Here is a 23,687-nt window from a genome sequence, read left to right as displayed (position 1 = left end):
TCAAAAAAATGCTTTTAGAAAGTAAATGCAAAGTATACTTTCCCTTACTTCCCGTAAGTTATTTTTGACCATATTTTATTTAAAAAAAATTCAAAGGCTATAGTAATATAAAAAAAACCCTGCAATTCCTATCTTAAAACTAAATTCCAAAGAACTGTTTAGTTGTCTTTTTGCAGTATTTTTGAGAGCAAAAAAAATCTGTGTCACTCTTTGTATATTTTTATGTGGACTAATCTAATTTCATTAGGAGCTTTCACAGGTTTCTTTACTGCACAAGATTTGATAGATGCTTCATATAATTATAGCTACAGGGAAGTGGAACAATTCTGGGATTTCTACCAAGGGGCTTTGCATGCAAGGACAGGAATTGAATTTGGTACATAAAAGCAGGAGGGGCTGGCAGTGAAGTTCAGACAGGAAGAAGTGAGAATAGTTGAGAAGACTATTGTCTCGGCATCAGTGTGTTGGATTGACAGGAGGTGGGTGCTGTGAAAGATACAAAAGGAAAGAGCTTGAGAAGAAAGAAACAAAACAAAGCTGATTGTGTGTAGGAAGACAACAGAAGCAGCAAGATTTTGAAATAGTGTCTAGGCAAACGAGCCAGAGAAAGTGCAGTGTCAAAGATGAATTTTCTGTACAGGAGGGAGTGACAGAGAGGTGATGGTAAGGATTTCTGAAGAAAGGTTATAAGTTTAGTATCAGCCATGTAGAAATTAAATTACTCTAGCATCTCCTCTGGGAGTTTTTCTGTCAATGTTGTGGAACTGGACGGAATTGAATGACATTTTTGTACTAGTGTCATACTGAGAGTGGTTTAAGAGCATATTAGTAAGGTACATGTGGAGGCTCAGAACTCAAATGGTGGAATTTGAGGCTAATGTCTATAGTGAGCCTTCATTTTGAAATTAAAATATTACATGAAGGGGCAGATTTGGATAAGCAAGACAAAGGATAAAGTTTATGGGCTGAAGAAGTAAATTTCCAAAACGTGAACAGTGAAGTACACAAGTATAGTAGCTGGAGGAATCAGGGTGCCTGGAAAATAAGCTACAAAGTAAGTTGGTGTTTGTCCAGAGAAAAAGGGATCTAATGGGGATCAAATTGGTTTAAAAGTCAGCAAAATCAACAGTTTGCTCAGGGAAAGGAGAACCTTCAAGGAGATAAATGTGTATTACTTAGTGGTAAAGGTAGGAAGGAAATGCCAGATAGTTTTTCAGGTTTCAAGCTTTGAATCAGTGGCAAAATAGAAGGATTAAGCCATGACTTTGTGTCCAAACTTCTAATGTTCGTAGATTGTCCTGAGTGACTGTTATGTCACAATGTTAATAAAATTGGTGTCCAGATTTTTGTAATTATATCGTGGGATTTTTTGACTGTTGTATTTATTGTTCTTTCTGTTTGTTTCCTACCACAGTTGTTCTTCTCATGACCTGTCAAACTCCTGGGATCAGTCAAATCTACATCGTGCTTCTGACCAGTTCAGTTCTTTGGGAAGTATGGACAGCTGGGACCAAACTCCTCAAGTAGCCCAGTACGGGAGACTTTCTTCTGCAAGGTCTAATAGTAGCATTGATCATCTAGGGAGCCAAAGTAAGCGGGATTCAGCCTACGGGTCTTTCTCCACAAGTTCTAGCACCCCTGACCACACTCTATCCACTGCAGACACTTCTTCAACAGAGAACATGCTGTACAAAGTAGGTCACTGGGAGACTGCTAAACAAGGAAACAAGTCTGGCCAGTTCTTGAACGATAACAGTGGAATAGAGGACAAGCCTGGATATTTGCCAGCCCCCGTCCAGTACGAGAATAACAAAAGTCCTAGAATAGAGGAACACCCTGATGTCAAGCTCGCTGGCTCTGGAAGATCTAGTTTTGGACCCGTCTGGTTTGTTCCTGATAAGAGGAAGTCTTCCTCTCCTCCCCCACCACCTCCACCTCTTCGTAGTGACAGCTTTGCTGCTACCAAAGGCCATGAGAAAGCCCAGGGCCCTGTGTACTCAGAGAGTGCCAGCACGCAGCACTTTACAGCCCTGAACCGATCTCAGCCCAGGAATGACTGGAACTCAGAAACTGTGGAGCAGCAACGGCGGCCTTCCAGAGCGTGTGACAGGAGGGTCAGCGGCTCAAATTATAAATCTGATCTCAGTTCAGAACATACTTTTCCTGCAGCTGCTGAAAGGTACAACAGTAGCACGGGAACTGCGAGCAAGCTGCAGTCATCCTTGTCCAGTACTGATGTTCGGTTTGCACAGCCCACTTACAGTTACCACCACCAGCACCAGTACAGTGATGAAAGCACTTTTTTTCACAATGCAAGAATGTTAGCTGCGCCTAAAGAGCAGCAACCTTTTCTTTCCTATAGCGGCATTCAGGAGTTACCTACTGATCATTTTCATGGATACAGTCTAAACCACACCAGGCTGCTCAACACGTGCTCTTCTTCAAACAGTGCTGCTGAACAGAAGGTGGACAACACTGGACAGAGTCGCTATTATTGTGTGACAGCAAAACAGCCTGCTCAGGGAAGTTCAAAGCCACTGCAGCTCAAGGATGACAGCTGGAAACCTGCAGTGGGGGCTGATGCATCTCTTGGACCTTATGAAAACCCTGCAGTTGTCACTATGGTCCAAAAACCAAAATACTATCTACCTCAACAATCTGTTGAATCTTCTCTGGAAGGATGTGAGAACAGTAGTCATTACACAGTGGACAGAGAGGGGGATGTTAGATCTGCCATAGTAGAAGAGGCTAAAAAACCCAATCATGCTGAAAAGTCTGGGCAAAAGAAAAGCTTTGAGAGCAGCTTCGATGAAAGTGAAGCTAAGTACTGTCAACAGGAGTATGTAAAGGGCTGTGTCCTTACCACTGAGAACAGAGCTGCTCAGAAAGATTTTAGGTGGGGGAAAGACGAGAGTAGCAAGATTTCTCCTCAGAGGACCCCAATGTTGCACTCTTTGGCTCAGGAAGGGAAAAAACAATCTGACAACAGCCCAGAAGCTGTAACAGAGCCACAGCCCCCATTTGACACTCACTTGTCTAAACAGGCACGAAGGAGCAATCGTTTTGCAACAACCCTGAGAAATGAGATCCAAATGAGAAGAGCAAAGCTGCAGAAAAGCAGAAGCACGGCTACTTTAATAGGGTCGTGTGAGACAGAGGAGAGCAATGAGAACTGGAAGCCAGATTCATCAGAAAATGTAAATGCCTCCCCGGATACCAGCTTTACTAGCACCTACAAAGATCACCTAAAGGAAGCACAGGCCAGGGTTCTGCGGGCAACTTCCTTCAAACGGCGGGACTTGGAGCCCAGCCCTGCTGAATATCCCCCCAGGTCACCAGAACGGAAAGCTGGTAGTTACAACTCTTCATTATTGGCTTTGGTTTCTGAAGATGCGTCTGGATTCCTTGAGGCTACGCAAGCTAAACCGAACCCTACAGGGAGTGGCGCTCATCACGTTTCGCGCATCGGAGCCAGGAAGAGGTTCACAACAGAGCAAAAACTGAAGTCTTATTCTGAACCGGAGAAGATGAATGAAGTGGGGATGTCAGAGGATGAGTGCCATGCTCATTGCCATCCCAATGCATCCGAAGAAGTCTTGGGCTCATTTGCGGACAGGTGGAAATTTTTTGAAGAAACAAGTAAGCCTTCATATAGAAAGTCTGCACAGAAACCAACTCCCCACAGTCTGCTTGAGGGACAGCCTGAGAGGGCTGACAGAAAAGCATACGGTGGACAAGAGGGAGACGAGTCATGGTATGAGAGAAGAGGTCGGGCAGCCTCTGTTGGACTTGAACCTGCACATGCTTCCAAAGGTAACGTCCACCACGGTAGCAGCAGTAAGGCTGCTGACAGGATTGTGAAATCTGAACAGCCGCAGCGCCTGGGAACCTTTGCAGAGTATCAGGCGTCGTGGAAAGAGCAGCGGAAGCCCATAGAGGCAAGGAGTTCAGGGAGATACCATTCAGCGGATAATATCCTTGATGCCAGCCACGAACAGCATGAGAAACCCCAGTACACCCACGAGAGGTCTAGATCATCGCCTTCGACTGATTTCTACAAACAGGTACAAGGCGCTTTCACATTACCCTTTTCACTGCCCTCGAGAGAGACAGGGGACAGGGGAGCAAGATAATTTTGGTAAAAAAATCTAGTTTAGTGACACATATGTAATGCAGTGTTAGCTTTTTGTCACTACTGGAATAAATGTTACAGGTAGCTCTCAAAAGTAAAGTAAGGAAGATAAAAGTTTGTTTTGCACAGGAATTAAGGTTAGCGAAGAGCAATTGGATAAAGTAATTTCTTTTGTATTGCAGCTAGCTGGAAGGAAAAAAATGGTTGATTTGATAATGTCCTCTATTTTACAGCAGAGATATATATGAGGTCAAAGCAGTTTGCACTTGGAGTGCTTCATTATTGTGACTGCCTGCTGCCTTCCTCAGTTTAAGTCTTATAGCTGTTCTCTGGAACTACAGGGAAAAATATTCCAAGGGGAAATAATAACTACTTTGTCCACTTTCGTTGATGGTCTTAGCATTTTCTATGCATTTCCTCTTTTCTTCGAAACATGCTTCGTTCAAAAGCTGCATAGGACAGAACTTCAGCCTGCTAAAGTTTGGAGATTAAAAAAGATAGCTGTTAATGTTAAAGCTACACTGCAGGCTTCAGGGAAAAAAAAAAGAAACAGCTTAGTGTTTAATTTTTTTGTCAGTTCTCTTGATTTAAGAACTATAAACGTATTCCTCAGAGAGATGCCAAATGTCTGTTCTTGTAACTTGCAAGTAAATATTAAGTTAACTTTTAACTGAGCAGGGCCGGGGAACGGCTGGCAGGTGGCAGGGGAAGTAGATGGAGAAATCATGTCTCTTAAGCTCTCTGTTTAAAATATGTTGTTCAAGCTGCTACAAGATCGTCTGATATGTATGAGGAGTTGGAGTGTGTTCAACCTGGGTTGAACTTCACCTTCTGCAAGAAAAAACGGAGGCATATTTTTTCCTTGTTTTGTCTTGTTAAAAACATTGCATACATACATGCACGTGCACACAGCACATGTGTGTATAGTGGGAATAAGATGAGCACAGCTTAGAAAGAAACAAAGTATGTTGATCTCTAAAGCTGTGGACTCTTTTTCTTTACGTTTTTTTCTTTAGGTTTTGCAAAAGTTGTTTTTGACCTTTGCAGGCAGACTTAACTATGCTGGTAATTTACAAGGGTAGAGGTTGTAAGCACTGGAAATACTCACCTGGAAGTTATTTTGAAAATTCAATTAACTAAATTATTAAATAATTGCCTACCCAGCAGAAAATCACCATATAATCTATTCCATGTATGCATTTCTGGTTTATTAGTCAGTGCCTTTAAGTTCAGTATAGGCCTCCTGGGGCAAAATGCAGACACCTGTTTAGGCACCTGGAAAATATGGTGATAAGTGCATTGAAGATGCTTACAACAGACTGAAGTAAATAAAGATGTTGTTTCGCATATATGGTTCGGGTGATTTCAGTACTAATGTGCAATTAAATTTCCTGTAGGTTCAGTGTTTGTAATGCAAAGCTGTGCTTTGGGTGTGGTTGTTTGAAGATAGTGAGATAATAAATTTCTGGAACAGCAGCGCTGAATGTTTTACTAAGAAACTAAAGTACACACTCAGGGATTCGAAAGCCGGTGCGTACTTGCCTGCTCTCAAATGTAAGCAAGTCTTCTGTAAATTCTTTGCTGTATTTTTGTCTTCGCCAAATGGAAGTTGCAAAGCAAACTGGGCGAGTAACTTGAGTACAGCCAGGTCTGTAGCGCTGTGCGCGAGGTCACATAGCATACTATACCACTTAAAACCAAACAAGCTCAAGACATGCTATGCTGTTGACTTCATGTATATTCAAACAGAGCAAACCCACAAATAAGAGGTTCCATAATCATAGATTTTTCAGGAGTATGAAACATGATGACTTGGTGTCTTACTTGTGCTCTAAACCACTTTTAGGAAGTCTCACTCGAAGTAAGGAGGCAAGCAGAGGATTTAAAGGAAGATGGGGAGCGTACTTTCTCTAAAGTTAACAACTTGGATGAAAAGAACTACGCTGTAAGGTAAGCATTTCTTCATTTCTGGCTTAAAAGCATTTCTTATGACAACTCCCCTGATTTGATCTTTTCCTGACCCCAGCTGCAAGGTTAGATGTTTCTGTGATGCTTTCAGAGTTTTTGCAACACCTTTTTCCTTTGTTTTCCCCATCCCCCCTACATGCATGTTGTAATTAACGTTGGGACTGAAATTTCAGGGGACTCGAGGGTGAGCTTGAAGAAATTGTCGAGTCTTGAGTATTTTATAGTTTGTTCAGAGCCAGATGATTCTTACTAGTGTGCCTGAAACAATACAGATTTTTTTCATATCTATCGGTTACAGGTTTTTTGGTGGGGGGGAAAATGCTTGAGGTTTACCAAAGTCTTCCAGTATTATATTTGGCAAAGGCTGTCTGCTGCTGGAATGCAGTAGCACTGTAAATTGGACTTTTCTGTGCTCGTGCCTTTACAGAATGCGATACATGAACAGAAGCCATCAAAAGCTGTCTTCCCATTAGAGCAACTCTGCTTCTCTGTTGGTTCAGGCTTTAATTAAACTACACCGTGTTTTTCAGCCCCTCTACAAATGTATGGCTGTTGTATGCACAATGTGGCTAAAATCCTTGAATGCCTGGCGTGCAGCGGGGTGCCCTCGTGCCTAGCAGCCTGCCGGAGCCCTTGTAATGTAACCAGTGATTGCAGCGATCGCTGGTACTGCGGCCGCCCAAGGGATGTGTGGCAGCTGAATTGGGATTGAGCAGATACACCAGTTTTATATCTCATTTTTTGTAACCAGAAACACATGTGTAGGGAAAATAGTTTCTACTGACTTTCCTTAGTTCTGTGAGCGGTGTTAATTTCTCATGGGGAGAGAAAATCCTGAACTGTAACAAACACAAGTACTCTAGGCATGACCGCAAACACTGGTAAAAAATAGTACTCGTGTTTTTTTATAAAGTGGTATTTTGCATTGCTTATGGCCCAGCTGAAGAGACCATCTGCTATTTTTCTAATTCTTTGTAGCCCTTTGTACTTACCGTAGTGATTTCCAAATGAGTAGCACATGAGGCTGAGAGTGTGTGTGAGCGCGCACGCGTGTGGAGGAGAAATCGGGCTGGAGGGAAGGAGGGGGGAGAGGGGGAGGAAGCAGCACAATAAGCCCGGAGCAGACAGCATCTCTGCACAAGTGAAATGATTTCCATCTAGCATTGCTGAACCCTAGTCACAAAAGCATGCGCATAATACACCTACGCCAGCATTTTAGCAGTGTTTGTGCAGCACAATTCTTGCTTTATAATCGTGGAATCCATGAAAATCACATGGCTGGGCACCAGCTGCAATAACTTTTTCTTTTTTTTGTAAGCCGAAGCCTATTTTGACATAGTATTTCAGATGTAGTATTTGGCCATTTCACTGCATTACAGGAGGTTTTGTAAAATGGTCTCTTTCACAGGCTTTCCCTCAGTACTTGTGTTATGCAGAGGGTTTACATGTCTTCTGTATTTAAAGCAAACAAACAAAAAATATAATCTCTTACTTGGGCATTTAACTCCTGTAGTGTGAATTGGCACTGCATGATGCTGTACTATGGGAAGAGTATGTGTTTCGATGTGCTCTTTTTTTGAATATGGCACTCCTGTGCTGAAAAGGAACCAGACTCATTGTGAATGAATGGATTTTGTGACTGTTTTGGGGTGGGAGGGTGGGGATGGGGGGAAGCTGCTCTAATGGCATTTAGTTTCCTACTTTTAAAAACTAGCACTCTGCAAACGGCTAGCAAATCTACCCAATCCGTGATACGTTCTAGAACATGAATAGCACCCAACCCTAAGGTCTTCCTCACGGGCATATATAATAATGCTTCTGAAAATTTTGGTTTGGATTATGTTGCTAATGGCCCTTACTTTGTGCTGCTGAGGTCTGTGTGCTACAGTTGCCTTCTATTACTAGAGACAGCATTACTGTGCTGAACACAGGACCAGCCCTCAGTGTTTGCGTTAGATGCTCAGGGACCAAAGCTGAGAGCCAGTTCTGGAACTCACAGACACATTCTGTGAGTTAGAGACTGTCCAACACTATGCCATGAGGCCTCTGGCCACCCTTCCCTTCAGGGCAGGTTTGCAAATAGTGAATAATTTGGTTTTAAAATAAACTTTGAAAGTATACCATTGCAGCATTCCTACTTATTTTCAAGAGAAATACAAGTCTTTTTAATACGATGAATCTAAAATGAAAAAGGGTTGGAGTATTGTAACAGCAAATGGTTAAAATCAAACCAAAAAAGTGCTTGATAAGCAATTTTTTTCTCCTAAGCTTTTTTCTGCTGGTTCATTTTGCTACAGCATTTTTCTGAAGTTTTTTTTTTTAGCACACAGTTGCAAAATGTAAATCAGCGTTACTTCTGAAAGGTTTGGGTTTTTTGTTTTTGTTTTGTGTGTATTGTTTTTTTTAAAATTGATGAAGATAATTTGTGAACTCCTTTCATCTTTGGACTGTATTTTTCCCTTTGGAGATTACTGAATGCTTCCAATGAATTCAGGTTGTTTCATCTCCCTTTTTTTTGAAGAGCTACATCATGTTCTTCTGAATTTCAGTATTTAATGAAGAGCTACATCATGTTCTTCTGAATTTCAGTATTTAATAGCATATAGTATTGTTTTTATAGGAACACAAAGCAGTGGTCCATAGTAGCCATTACTAGCTCTCAAGCTAGCAGCAAACCACTCTTGTTATAACCTCCCAGGTGTGTAGTCATCTGACATTAGCTGAACATTTTCATACTGTGGCTTGATGCGATTCTAAGTATGCTCTTAACTTTAGGACTGCTTTAAAAGCGTTACGTGACTCTGCTGATCTGCGAAAGAAGGTTGATGCTTTTTTTATTTTTAACAATGCTATTGTATTCTATTGCAAACGAGTTACCAAAGTTTAGCTTCTGACATGTGAAGTTTGTCCTTCTTTAAGCAGGCCTCCCTCTCTGTATTTGTCTAATGACATAAGCTGGTTATACAATTGACTTCCTTCTAGAAATCTCCACAATTTCTGAACTAACATAGTCCTTCAAAATTTAAAGATGGAAGTGTGCAATCTGGCCTGTAGTCTGCAGCTTCTTGCAGGATCAGACAGCACATATAGAAAGTCTGCATCAAAGGACTAGTGCTTTATGATCTAATTCTTAAGACTCCCACCTACTAGAGGTGTTCACAGTCATTGCTTTTACTTACTTTCTAAGAGTGTTTGACTTGTATCCCTCTAAAATGTTTCTGCAGTGTCTATAAAAATTAGATAATTTCGGAAACTGAAAAGGACTTATGAGATCACAGTTCACAGAAAATCTTTCAACATTTAATAAGTGTCAAATAAAGGACCATGTACATGTCAAGTACAGGACCACAGCATGACTCAACTCTAATTAAATGCTATAAGAAGTTTCTTTTTGACCTTGAATGCCTTAGCAGTTGTTCCTACCTAAGCTCTTGAAGGCAGAGGAACAACCTTCACCACACAGAAACAGATTAAAAGCCATTTCTCGATGCCTAAGTAGACTAAGTGCCCAAGTTTAATATTTTAAGAAAGCAAGACTAAAATCTTTGACAAAGACACTGTTAAGAAACAGGAGCTGACAGAGAGGTTTCTGAGTTCAGTACCAGGTGCTTCGTAAGGGATCTGATTTTCCAAGAGTTAGTGAATATCTAGCCTCCACAGTGACCAGGCAGTACATAAGTGAATGCAAGGAAGAGGAACGATCTCCAGCAACGCAGGAATGTGAATAATGTTATGTTTTCTGAATCGAATCAGATGGAAAAGAATTTACAAAGGGGTGATACTTCATATATATGTCTTTATAAATATATGAAGCATGTACATATGTATATGCATGCATGTTTTGATCATTATTTCTCTGAGCTTGTTCTGTTTTGTGTGCATTGTAAGGGTAGGGGCTACATAGCTATAAGGGCTAGCTAGCAGGAGAAAAACAACATGGAACATTTGGACAAATCTAGTTCTTGTGTGATTTCATGTTTACAGTGAAAAATGGTGTAATTTAGACACTGGAAATGTTCTTAGGAACTACCCAGTTTTTTTATAACTCCAGTAATTTTAAGTTTTATAATTTGTTTGTTTTACTCTGCTGTCAAAAAAGTAGCAATATGCAATGGTAGTATCTGCTTAACCAGGTACTTCAGGTATTGAAATGCAGGAAAAGACCTGAAGTGGGTGTTCTTTATAGCAAAAGGGCCATTTGCTTAAATAGGAGCAGAACTCTACTTGCAGCCATTGTGTCAAATAATGAATGTAAGTTTTAAATCTGTATTTACTGTGTATACACTGCTAGAATCAAATTGAGATGTTTTTACTGGATGACTATTGCAGGATGCATGCATCTCAGTCATTGTAGGGCTTATCAGGACATCAACAGAGGTTATAAGCAAAATGTTTTCACTCTCCTCCCTTTTCCTTTTGAGGAAGAAATGTTTTGATATTGGGCAACTGCTTCCTTGTAAATCAGTGCAAAATGACTGGCAAACATTTTGTGCATGTATTAACAAGCTTCAGTATGTTACAGTGAGAAAAAAGTCAAAATTCTCTGCTTTAAATGTCACCTACAGTTGTTGATATTTTCCACATAAATACGTAATATTTTTCATTCTGATAAGAAAAGAAATCTTCCTTACCAGTTTGCTGAGTATGGAATTAACTAACATGTAGTATTTTGCAGGAAAAAAAAAAGATATGCACGAGATTACTTTTCGATCTAATGTTCAGTGTAATAGCAATTTCCACATACTCATTTTATTCAAGAGCTTGTGAAGTGTCCTCTTTTTAAAATCAGTTTAACTATAATAAGGACTGCCATAATAAGGACTTAAACCTTTAAGTGCTCGTTTTTGAGGGAGGTTGAGTTAAAATGCGAAGACGTGCTTTTCACTCAGCCAGAACAGCTTTCCCCTACCAGCAGCTTGCGTGCAGCTCTCTGTCGTCATCTGGAGGCAGTGCAGGAGAGCTAGCGTGCTTATCCTCCTCCCGGGTTCTTAGCTATTAACAAAGATTTTAAGAACATGAGCTGCTGACGCCCTTTCTATTTACACTTGCAGCTCTTTATCGGTAAGATGCAGATTGTTAATGCATCTGGCAGACCACCTTTTTGCCACTGATGTCATCATGTGTATGATACTGTGTAATGGATGATCCAGTGCAATCTTGGGCCGTTTTAAAGTATGTATTTTCCCAGTCTGAAGCTGAAAAAACACTTCTGTAGCTCTTCCCATTCATATAAAGAACAAAGGAGAGTAAGGCCATCAGCGTGTGTTTATGTGTTAGAAGTCCCAAGCCTTTCATTTTCTCAGATATCTGTAAATACTTGTCATTATTACAAGTTTTATTGCCACGAACCACTATGTCCTTCCAGTATATTAGTGTATTTGACTGACTAATAATAGCTGAATAACTATCACACTGTGAGATACTGTAACCTAGAATCCCTTGTATATGAAAGAAGCTGATTTTTAAAAAACAGTCGTGCTAGGCCAGGCCAAACGTCTTCCCAGTCAGGTTTCCTTTGTCTAACTGAGGAGTAGCAGATGCTCAGAGAAAATAAAAACAAGGCTAACACAGAGCCATGCTTCCAGGTATCCTTGCCCAGCCTCTGGTTATCTGCATCTAAGAGGTGCAATCCTAAATATTTGTCATTAACAGCCCTTGAGATATATATATATATGTGTGTGTGTGTGTGTATTTATTTTTTTTGGAAAAATCTAACTGATTTTGGACTCACATTGACTTTTGACATCCATCTATAGATTTGTGATGATGTGAGGAAAAGCATCTCTTTTGCAGGATGGGGCAGTTCCTCTGAGAGGGTTAATGCATGATTTTTCCCGTCTTTATTGCCCTCTTCGTGTCTTTCCACTATCTCCTGTGTTGCTTTTGGAGCAGTGGGAGAACTGCAACAACTTCAGGGTGCACGATGAATTCATAAGGTAACATAATGTTTCCTTGTCGTGGATGACACCAAGCTGCATGGTGTGGTTGACATGCTGGAGGGATGCCATCCAGAGGGACCTTGACAAGCTTGAGAGGTGGGCCTGTGCAAACCTCATGATGTTCAACAAGGCCAATTGCAAGGTCTCGCACCTGGGCTGGGACAATCACAAACGTGAATACAGACTGGGCAATGAGTGGATAGATAGAAGCCCTGTGGAGAAGGACTTGAGGGTACTGGTGGATGAAAAACTCAACACATGCCATCAGTGTTCACTTGCAGCCCAGAAAGCCAACTGTATCCTGGGCTGCATCGGAAGCAGGGGCAGCAGGGTGAGGGAGGTGATTCTCCCCCTCTGTTCTGCTCTCGTGAGACTCCACATGGAGCACTGCATTCAGCTCTGGGGCCCCCAGCACAAGAAGGACATGGATGTATTAGAATGGGTCCAGAGGAGGGCCATGAGGATGATCAAAGGGCTGGAGCACCTCTCCTACAAAGACAGGAGAGCTGGGGTTGTTCGGCCTGGAAAAGGTCTCTGGGGAGACCTTACAGTGGCCTGCCAGTACCTAAAGGGGGTCTGCAAGAAAGCTGAAGAGTGATTCTTTGTCAGGGAGTGTAGGGATAGGACAAAGGGACATGCTTTTAAACTAAAAGAGTGGAGATTTAGATTAGATATTAGGAAGAATCTGTTTGTTACAAGGGTGGTGAGGCACAGGACCAGGTTGCCCAGAGAAGCTGTGGATGCCCCATCCCTACAAGTGTTTAAGGCCGGGTTGGATGGGGCTTTGAGCAAGCTGGTCAGGTGGGAAGGTATTCCCTAGCCATGGCAGTGGTTTGGAATTAGGTGGTGTCTTGGGTTTACGTGGCAAAGGGGACCCGTGCTGGAGCAGTTTGCTCCTGGGGGATGGATGGACCCCGTGGTACGGAGCCATGTGGGAGCAGTTCTTGAAGAGCTGCTGCCTGTGGGCAGCCCCTGCAGGATCAGTTCGGGCAGGACGGCATCCCGTGGGAGGGACCCCACGGGGAGCAGGGGCAGGGAGGGACTGTGAAGGAGCTGCGGAGACGAAGCATCAGGGACTGACCGCAGCCCCCATTCCCCTGTGCTGCTCAGGGAGAGGAGGTGGAAGAAGGTAGATGGGGGCAACGTGATCTGGGGTTGCTTTTAGTTTCTTGCTGTTGTAGTCCACTAGTGATAGACAGATTTTTTCTTAATGTTCCTATGCTTGAGTCTGTGTTGCCCATGACAATAATTGCTGAGTGATCTCCCCATCGTTATCTCAACCCCTGAGCCCTTTTCATCATATTTTCTACCCCTTTCACTTGAGGAGGGGGAGTGAGAGAGTGGTTGTGGTGGAGTTCAGCTGCCCAGCTGGGTAAAAACCACCACAGATGGTCTTTAAGGTTCCTTCCAACCCAAACCATTCTGCAATTCTATGATTAACCTTTTTTCTTCCTTTTTTCATTTTTTTTTTTGGCTGTTGCTTGAGATATTTTCATAGAATGGTCTGTGAAACCCAGATATTCATTCCTGCATAGCAGGAATTTCAGTTATACGTTATTGTATATGTTATATATTTTGTTGAGGTATATGAAAAGCTGTCCTGTGGGTTACTTTACGTTTATTAAGTCTGAATTTCATCTGTTGTTTTGTGACCCGTTCACTCAGTGATAGGAAGTCCTCTCACCAAGAGCTGTTGCCGCCTTCTTTTTCACCCCTTTTGTAAATCACCTAGGTAAGGGAAGCACTGCTGTCTGTCATGTGATGATCAAAGAGAGGACTTTGTCTGATGGCAGTTAAAGTTGCAGGAGCTTCTGGAGATAGTTGTGGGGTTTTTTTGAGAATCTTTTAAAACTCAGAATAGTCTCTGTCGTCCAGGTCTCTGTTGTCCACATATGTAGTGACCCTTCTAAGAAGAGTAATGCATTTGAGGCACGGCTTTTCTGCATGAGCCCACATGAGTAGTAGTCGTTTTAACATGCCAGTTTGTGCATCTACTGAATCTTTTTATACAATTTCTACTTGTTTGCTTAATTTAAATATTAAATTTACAGATCTGAAGTTCTCCGGATTCATGATGAATATATATATTTTTACTCTTGCTCTCTTCCTCTTACTCTCCATAGTAGCCTCACATCTTCCTTCCCCAAACACTGCATGTGTCACTTTGCTCAAAGAGTTGTCCAGGTACTGTACAAATGGATAGTTGTGCATCACAGCTACTATTTCAACAATTTCCTATGTGAGTGTAAGGTGATTTTCATCTAGACCTGGTAACTCTTGGCTACCCAATGAATTGTAGACCTCATCCTTTGGTACCTTCCTCGCCAGTTAGTTGAAAATAATTCCTACATGGGCTGTTCTTTGCTCTCACAAATGTGAAGGGAGTCAAGTAGACTTTATCTCATGCCTTATTTCCTTAGTACTTTTACTATTGTTCTTTTTCCCTATAGTCTGTCTGGTTGATGGTATGTTTGAAGAAGCTTTTTTTTTTTTTCCCCCTCCCTAAAGCCTTTAAGAAGTTTTACCTCAGTCGTGTATTTATCAATGTTTTGCTAGAGTGGTTCTGAATTTTCCTCATTTGGGTGAGGCTTCAATTCTCTGGTGGATACCATTTTAATTACTATTTAATCCAGCCTTTCAAAGGGAAGAAGGGAAGAGAGGGGAGAAAAAAGGGTGGTCTTCTGCTTTGTTGGTAGGTATTGTGTATTTGCTCTAAGTTTCACATATTGTATCTTCAGTCACGTGTTATCTCTTAGCATTACACCATCTGGTGTAATGTTCTTTTAAAAAATATTCCTCTCCAGTATGTAGATGCCCTTTTCAAAATTAAATACCACAGTGTGGATTCTTGCTCTTTCAAGAATGATTAATCTAAATACATATGGCCACTGGCACAGGGTAGCTCCTCAGTGGCAATGTTTTGAACCAGATTCTTTTCATACCTCAGGATCAAGTCAGGAGTTGCATGTTAAATTGTCCCACTGTACTCTTTTTTGCCTTCTGTTGTCCGCTTTTAAACTTTCAGAGCTGCTTCAGCTAAGAGGTCTGTGGCTCTTCAAGAGCATCCCAGGTGCATTGTTTTGTGGTCTAGAATTGGTTGTGGCTACATGAGTGCTAATGAAGATGCCTTCTACCACTGTTACCTCTTGGTTCCTCTCGACTCTCGCACGCTCCCCCAGAAGATCCATCCATCCATCCTGTCTTCCCATGTTACACAATGGGTCAGTCCTGCAATTCAGACAAACCTTACAGACTACTCCCATTGCCCCCTCATTCTTAATTCTCCTAGCAAGTGACAAGCCCAGCGACTGTCAGGTGCATGTCCTGCACGGCCTTGTGATGCTCCGCTCTGACTCACCAGCAGCTGCTGGATCTCATTAAATGGGTGCTGGACTGTCTCCAAAGCCTGCGCTTGCCTCTGCAGTACAGAAACGTAGCCCTGTTTCTCCCCCATCCAAAGGCCTCTTCCCCACACCTCTAAAAGCGTGTTTTTCCCCTCTACCTTTTTGTTGGGTGAATTCTGCATTCCTCTCTGTTAGCTTGGCGGTAGCCACCCCACTTCACATAACCCCTTTTTTCTTCTTCCAGCTTCTTATTACTGAGCGAAGTTCCTTTTATTTAATTGCCGTTGGCACATCTGTTCTGCACTGTGCATGCAGTGACAGCTAGGGGTATGCAAGGACACGGTGGCCTGAAAAAGGAAGTGTTGGAGCGTAGTTTCTGCTTAGGAAAACTTCCTTCCCCCACCCGCAACGGTGAGTGTTAGCAAATGTTAGAAGCCGAGAGAAGCCCTAGGTGTGATTCTGAAGGTATTAAAGCTGGGTGCGATCGACAGGAATGGCACATGAGAAAGTGGAAAGAGAGACAGAGTTCAATTTGTAAGCTTTTGTTCTTTTTTGTTGCTGTTCTGGTGTGGTTTTACTGCTTTCCCTGGAAAGAGGATTAGAATGAAGACTATCTAAAGACTACGTTTTAGTTGCATCGCTTGATACTCAGCTATCTTCTTGTGGCTATTTCAATGATAAAAGTTGAGTAGGGAGATTAGAGATAACGTAAGGTCGTCTCTAGTGGTTATATCCATAAAAGCATCATACGCTGATATATTACAGATTCTATTTTCCCCTAAATAACTTGTTGGAAAACATTTTTGGAAATAGGTGACTGATTTGTCTCTTCGGTGCAGCAGTTCCTATGCTCTGAACATATGGCATGACTTACTGTCCTTGTAGTAAAAGCTACCCTGTGAAATGTTTGCCTTCTACTAGAAGCCCTTAGGCAACGTGGATTATGATTTGCTATCATGCATAAGACTGTTTACGCCAGTAAATTTGAGTAAAGTTTTGTGCTAAAAAATAAAGCGGTAACTGGAACTTCCATTTCTCTGTAGGGGACACGCAGACTTGTTACAAGCTGTTAACCACTTGCCTTGCTTTATGTAAACAGTAAAGGTAGAATGACTTTTCTTGAAGTCTTTCTATATATATTGAAGTCAAATTGACAGCTTTGGGAGACAAAAAAAATAGGGGAGTGGATTAACTAGGTATCAGTGTAGTGTCATAATACCAAACCACTGTTTATGTACAGTTTAAGTCACGTTTTCCTCTCTTGAAGGTCATCTTTTGAAATGAGCTTATAATTCATATTAAAGCCTTATCTGCAGTTCCTCTACTAAGTCTTTAAAGTGTTCTTGCAGAAAAATTGAAAGGAACTCCAGCTTTGCTTTGATGCAGGCCGTGGTGCATTTTTTTTCTACAGAGGGAGCGTGGGGGTGGTAATACGCTGGTGTAGCATGAAAGCATTCAGTTCTTTCCCTGCAGAACCTCCTGCTAGAAGAGCGCCTGTACACACAACGCATGCAAAAAAATTCAAGCTGGAGGGCTGTTGATGAAGACTCTCTTCTAAAATTAAAGACTTGGTGATTTGAATCTTGTTCAGAAAGGAGCCTGGTAACACAATGATCTTTTAAAATCGCTTTAAATATTTAAGATTTGTGGAACTGTTGTTGCTGAAGTGCAGATAATGATTTTCACAAATGAGATGAAAAACCCTTAAAAAATTAAAGGACTTTTAGAAATCCTTTTTTTTTTTTTTTTTTTTTTTCTTTTCTAACCAAAACCAGGGGGTGGGTGCGGGGGAAGGGAAAAGCTTTGAAGTCTCTGAGATCTTTTCCCTGAGGTCAGAAGTTTCTGATGATGTAACATACAATACAGACCAAGCCTTCACTTATCAAGGTTAAAGTTGACGGAGCCTGTATGAACTTGTCAATCATAGGAAGCAGGCAAAAACAAGCCAGCTGTTGTGAGGCATGGCTTTGAAAATCCTCTGTGTTACAGTAAATGAGACGCAGAGGTTGAGACGGATTCAGTTCTGTAAGGCTTTCAAACTGGCTGGCACATTTGCAAGGATGCAAAGCTCACGTATCCAGTGACTATGGATAAACATCTGTAAATCCTGGTAAGACTGTCCTATGTTTAGTGCTAGAGTGTTAGAGAAACGGCGAGATGCACGAGCCTTTATTATCTCTTTCCGTCAGTTCTGGACGGAAGATTGCAGTATGTATTCATACAGTATTTCTTTTGTTCTCCAGGTCTTTGAGTACACGCTGTCTTCTGTCCCTATCAGCAGAAGCTACTGTAACAAATTAGGAGCAATGCAGTGCTGGGTACAGGATTGTATTTTGCTTAGTAGAAACGCCTGCTGTATTCGCTGATGTTTAGGAGAACAGGGGGAAAACGTGAGCTGATTCCAGCTAAGATGCTCTGTGTGCATGTGTTCGCACACACGCGCTGTTTTTAGCAGCTTTTGTTTTCACAGTTGGCATAATGCACGCTGGAATGAGAAGGCAGCGCCGTTCAGAAACGTTTGTTTTCTGGACCGAGGGCTGCAGTGCCGTCGTGCTGGCTGGGGTGCCAGGCTCGGGGTTCCTCTCGGCGAGGGGTGGTGCGAGAGCTTTTCATCTTGTCGTTTTCCTGGCAAGCGTGTCGCTGTGAGTGCAGGCTCGCACGAAGACCTTTCCACAGCAGCAGGAGATAGTGGCTGGGAGCGTAAGAGAATTGGATGTGACTATTGGAAGCAAGGGGTGAGTGCAGCTCGGGGAGAAAAGATGGCTATTGAAATATGTGCATATGCATGCTAATTAATTTAAATAACTGCTGGGGGATTTTTTGTCTTCAGAGGTGAGCTGTGTGTTCGTTTTGCTGCCTGCCCGAGAAACCCAGGTGACCTAGCTGTTATTCACAAAGTGTTTCATTTCATAGCTTCTGATCTGTTACTGAATTTTTGTTCAGCTGCAAGCAGCTGTTTTCAGTGGTAATAGCAACAAGAAAACAGCAACAGCATGTCACAAAAAAAAAGTCTAGAGGTTAAAAAAAATCGTAGGAATGGCAACTGGAATGTAGCTTTTTCGAATAAATTAACAAAAATCATTTTTCTTTTAGATTTTTTTTTAACATGAAAGTGATTTCCTTGTTAGCACTGTTTGAAAATACTGCCTTTTGTCTCTGCAGTGGTTGCCATTTATGTAATATGATGGGTCTTGTTACACTGTTGGGATATTCTGATGATTGAATTCAGTGTGTAAGTACAGAACATATTAACTGGCTTGCTCAAGTGAGCAGAAGTCATTTTAAATCCATGCAGGCAATCTGCTGTGCGCTAGGACAGGCATGCAGTAGGTAAAGCAAGTAAGAAAACAGCCATAAAAACATTTTTTTTTTTATCATTGATTTTTGATGTACAGTAAAATGGAGGAGGGGCTTCTATTTTCTGAACTAAGGAAAGAGCAACATCTCTTCCTCCACCCTTTCCCCCAAGAAAGACTCCTATGCTGCAAGATAGTTAATTTTAATCAGATTTGATTTTTTTTTTTTACTGTGGACCAATGCATTGTGCTGTTACCTGTGACTGACTGGCCTACATTTTATCCATCAACATCATATCTTCGCTTACTGGATGCAGGATTAGAGTGGGTCTGTTACATTTAGTTCCGATTCTCCTGGGGAGAGAGGTAATGCTTTTAGTAAGAGAACATACAATGAAAATCCATTGTTGTGTGTGTTGCCATGCAGGCGGGACGCAAGAGAAGATCTGGTAGGATAGGCAGACTGACAGGCAGTGCCTGTTATCGTATTTCTTTCCGTGATAAAGCCAGGTGATTATGGAGGGGTTGTTAAGCTAGACTGACATTTTGTTCTATCACATTGGGTGCAACAGCTAAGCAATATTTAGTGTGACTAAACAGATAGCTACCACCAGATGCAGGTGATGTTAGCAGGCATTGTAAAAAGGAATTGGAAAACCAAGACTCACATCGTGATAAGTGGGTTGTAGTGTAACAGCGATGTGCTGTGGGGTACACTTTGTGAAATGCCTTGCTGGTTTTGGACCTTCTGTTGTCTTCCAGAGTATATCATGGCATCTTTTTGACAGAGAGAGCGTGCAGCATTCATTATTTTCATTATTCTTTTCATCTTAAGACATACTTAAGTTTTAAGACCTTGGGCATCAGCAGTGCTTCTGGAATGGTAGTTGCCTTCATCAGACCAAGGCAGTGAACAGCTTTACTTCTGTGTAGTGACTTCTGCGCTCCACCTCTTCCAGGGGTGACCATTGTGGCACAGTCATCGTGGTCAATAAATCACGTGTTTTCCAGAGGATCCTCTATTCTGTGAATTTGTCTACAAACATTTCTGTGCAATTTTGTACTCCAAGGTGTGATGAGGCATCTCTGGAATATGTTTCTTATCTACTGTGTAGTAAATACTGCATGTTCTACCGAGTCAGTAGTGACAGCAGATACAGTGCTTGTCAGAAAAATGGACCGCCAGTAAAAATTGCCCTTGTGTTGCGTGCCCAGACTGTGGTGTTGTGGTATCAGTGCCTCCTTGCCACTGTTACAGTAAAACCGATTTGAGGGTGTCAGAACCTTTGGGGTGCTGGAGCCTCTAAAAGAAAAAGTATTTGGGACTCAGAGGAGGATTTAGATACCTAACAGATGTCTGCATGTGAGTGAAGTGCCAGTGCCAGGTATGATCCATAGAAATACTGGACTCGATTCAGCTGGCACAGCACAGGTGTCTAGCGAGACCTGAGATGGCCCAGTGTATCCCACTGGCCTGTGTTGGAGTATCTAAATTTATCCCCCAAATGGTGAAACCCGTGTGTGATTTGCTTGTGGAGACCACTTTAGTATGATGTGAATCTCTTAGATTGCGCTGATTGTATCAGTACAGACTGAAATGTGCCATTAGACGTCTGACTCACAAGCAGACCTCTGACTGCTTCCTGAATTTCAGAGAATCTCACCCTGTGCGTCCCGTTCCAACTTGGTCGTGTCCTGTCACGGTCTCGAGCAGCACTACGCTGGGTAGAAGAAACTGCTCTTTATTTGCGGGCTATTGCACAAGTGCTCTTGGATCCCACTGTGCAAAGTGCTACGCAAATACACAATGGAAGCACAGTTTGAGCGCATAAAGTTCACAGCTGAAAAAGTAGCATGTCGGCAAGGGCCCTGCCTATAAACAGCGTTTTGGCATGAGCCAAGGCTGCGTTTCACAATTGCTGTAAGCCACATAATTATCTGGTTTGAGCCAGGTCAGTTCCTTGATCCAGTTTTCTGTGGGGCTGTACAATTGCTACTGCGAGTGCAGTGAAGAGAGCAGGGAGACAAAATTGGAGCTGACTAAGGAGGAGACTGCCTCTTTAGGCAAAATATCTGCATTGAGGTCAGCTTAAAGAGACCGCAGAACTGTGGCCTTGGGAATGAGGGGTTGTTGTTGTAGGATGAGGACTCTTAGGGAGGATTCCTACTCAGGTATGAAGGCCTTTTTCCAGCATAGCTTGTAGAGTCCTACGAGGAATTTAAACTAAATCAGAAACAGCCACTGCATTTGCTTTCTTGTGCCAGTAAGTTGCTGGAGTACACAGTTGCTTACGTAACTGTACTTAGGTTTTATGGTTAAACTTTAGCGTGCAGGTGAGTTCTCTAACAAACAATGCGCTTTTATAACGTTAGCTAACGCAGTTTTGCCAAGGTTATCTAGTCCGGGGTTTTAAAGTTGGAGCATCTCGTGGCACTGTTTGGCTTGGCCTGAAGCGTTCTCAGATAAACTGTAAAGACAGCTGAAAATCAGACATACCGAATTAACCAGAGTGCTTTTCCTTTGCTGAGATAGGATGTTCAGCCAGATCGTTCCACCTTGATGTCCAGATTTAGTCAAATCCCGAGGATGGGACAAAAGAAGGAAGTGGTTTGGGGTTGTTTTTTATGGCAATCAGAAATGTTGCCCTTCTGATAGGTATCTATACATGATTCATTTTGGTAATTGCTCCTCGACTCCACTGTGTGCGTGTGTGTATTTTCTATGATGTTATTGTTGTCTTATTACTGGGGGGTGTCAGGACTGCAGAGTTTGCTTCATTTCCCTGTTTTTATCATTTCCTTGGCCTTTATGTTTCAGCACTCAGCGTGTATGCCCTGAGCTGGCAGAGCTGGAAGGGACCTGGGGGATGTGCTTTTCCTTCTGGGTAGACAGCTCCTCATGCCATTATGTATTTTGACGCACGTTTCCACCGCCGCAGTGGCAAGCTCTGCATTGTGCCGAGCACCTGCAGCCCCGAGGGGAACCGCGCGGGGCTCACCCCGCCGGTGGCCACGTCCTCCCCTAGCAGGGCCGAGCCCTGTTTTAAACAAGAGCTCCTTGGAAATGGGGAGGACTGGGTTTCATGATGAGGCGATTCCTTCTCTTTTCTTGGTTGGAAGCATTGCTGTTGGTGTGCGCCCCCCGCCCCGATTTATATATGAAGGCTTCCATACTTACTTGCCTGGCGCCCTTACGTGCCTTCAGTACCAAGGGCGGGTGCAGTAGGATAGGCTGATGCCAGACCCCAGTACAAGACTCACTCTTCCCAAATAACACAGCGTATCAGCAGCATGAATTGCTGATTACGCTCGTCCTGCACTTCAGGAGAAGTGCACGGTGCGAGCAGCCCAATACTCAGCATGCCCAGGACGGGGATTTTGCTGGGGGCCTTCCCCACCCGAGGAGGGGGGCTCTTGCCCTTGGGATTACGGCGTTCTGCCATGGGGGTGGTGATGGGGGAGCTCTGGGTTCGGAGATACCCTAAAGTTTTTGATGATGACCATTTTCTTACCTGGAATGAAAGCAGTAATTAAGACGATAGTCGTGTTCTCGCTGTGTCTCTTGCTTTGTGATGTTTGCTTATGGATGAGCTCGTTTCAGTGGTACATTATCCTTAAGTAATTCTATTAATAATTAAATAATTCCACAGGCCTCACTTCTGAACTGGCTGTCTGTTGGGCACATGGTTACCTGAAGCACAGACAGATCCTGAGTAGCTCAGTGGACTTCATAGTATTGATAATAATGTAACACCTTTGCAGGTTCTTGCCACTGTGTCCTCCTGGGGCTTGAAGCTTGCTTTATTTTCCTCCTTTCTGAACAGTAAGCTCAAATCCCTCCAAAATAAGGTGATAAGCATGTTTTGCATGAGGATCCACCCACACTGAATGCCAACTAGCCTCAGCGTTGAATGTGGCCACCTTTTCCAAGACCCATTTTCTGTGGCACTGCGTAACGTTTGATTAGTTTTGTGGAAACTGTCTGAAAGCACGTATGCAACCACTGGTTTTATCTCCATGTTTGCAAAGGTAGCGTCTCTAAATTCATCTGTGCTGTGACTGCTTATTTCCTGGTCCTCTGTTTTGTGAGGTGACGGGACTACCAAAGCGTTCATTGCTTCTGAGCCAGGGTAATAGTAAGCAAATTTTGTTACCTGCTTTGGATATGTAAACACAGCAGGTGGGTGGCGTACTCTGTCCTGTTTGCTTCCACCAGCACACCCACTTCTGATATGCATGCTGAGTTCAGTACCTACTTTGCAAACTGGCTGAGGTAGTGCATGTCATTTGTCTCTGCGACGTTTTGTGCCGTGCCCTGGATTTCTCCGCGCACCTAAGTGCAGCTCTTGCACCGCCTTATGTTACGGCTTATGGCTGTGAAGATGAATAGGGAGGCATGAAATTTTTTGGCACGGCTTAACTAGAAGAAAACTGTACCGTGCATGGGTTATCAAGACGAGGAAAAAAGCTGATTTAAACACGGCACTTCATACTTAAGGCCTGAAGCCTTCACTTGGTAAATATTTCCATTAAAATTAGTGGAACTATTTACAGGCCCAGTTCTGCTTACATCGAACTCCCCAGGGCAAACCAGCTGACTCGAGAGATGCCACATAACCAAATCCGAGTCGCAGTGCCAAGCTTGGGCCTTGGTCTCTCTGGCCTTAAATCATTTTATTTAACAAAACTGTCCTTGGTCTAATATTAAAAATGAGAGTCAAGAAGTACTGTTTTCATAAAATAGAATTGACTCAGAATTTGTCAGACTGCTCGAAGTTTTCTGAACCGGCTGCACTTAGCTACGAGCGAGATGAAGAGATCTGACTTTAAACGATGTTCAGCCCCTCATTCATATTAAATAGAAAATGTACATGTTAAAATTGAATTTAAAAATTTAACGCCAGATGAGAGATAAATTGCGTGAGGGACTGTTTGGGAATTAAATTGTGAAAAAGCCATCTCTCTTAGAAGAACAGTGCTATTTTAGTACTGAAATGTAAAAATCAGT

General features: G+C 42.6%; 1 protein-coding gene across 1 annotated transcript in view; it reads left to right on the top strand.

The window, feature by feature from the left end:
- SHROOM2 (shroom family member 2) overlaps positions 1 to 23,687 on the top strand; it is a 127,233-nt gene that overhangs the window by 83,063 nt on the left and 20,483 nt on the right. Inside the window, exons 4-5 of the mRNA XM_035542286.1 lie at positions 1,415 to 4,064; positions 5,979 to 6,082. Coding sequence (XP_035398179.1) covers positions 1,415 to 4,064; positions 5,979 to 6,082 — 2,754 coding nt within the window. The remainder of the gene's footprint in view (positions 1 to 1,414; positions 4,065 to 5,978; positions 6,083 to 23,687) is intronic.

This window comes from Cygnus atratus, chromosome 1 (genome assembly GCF_013377495.2).
Source record: "Cygnus atratus isolate AKBS03 ecotype Queensland, Australia chromosome 1, CAtr_DNAZoo_HiC_assembly, whole genome shotgun sequence".
Taxonomy (NCBI): domain Eukaryota; kingdom Metazoa; phylum Chordata; class Aves; order Anseriformes; family Anatidae; genus Cygnus; species Cygnus atratus.
Note: the sequence above shows the minus strand (reverse complement) of the source record. Positions and strands in the feature narration are given on the sequence as shown.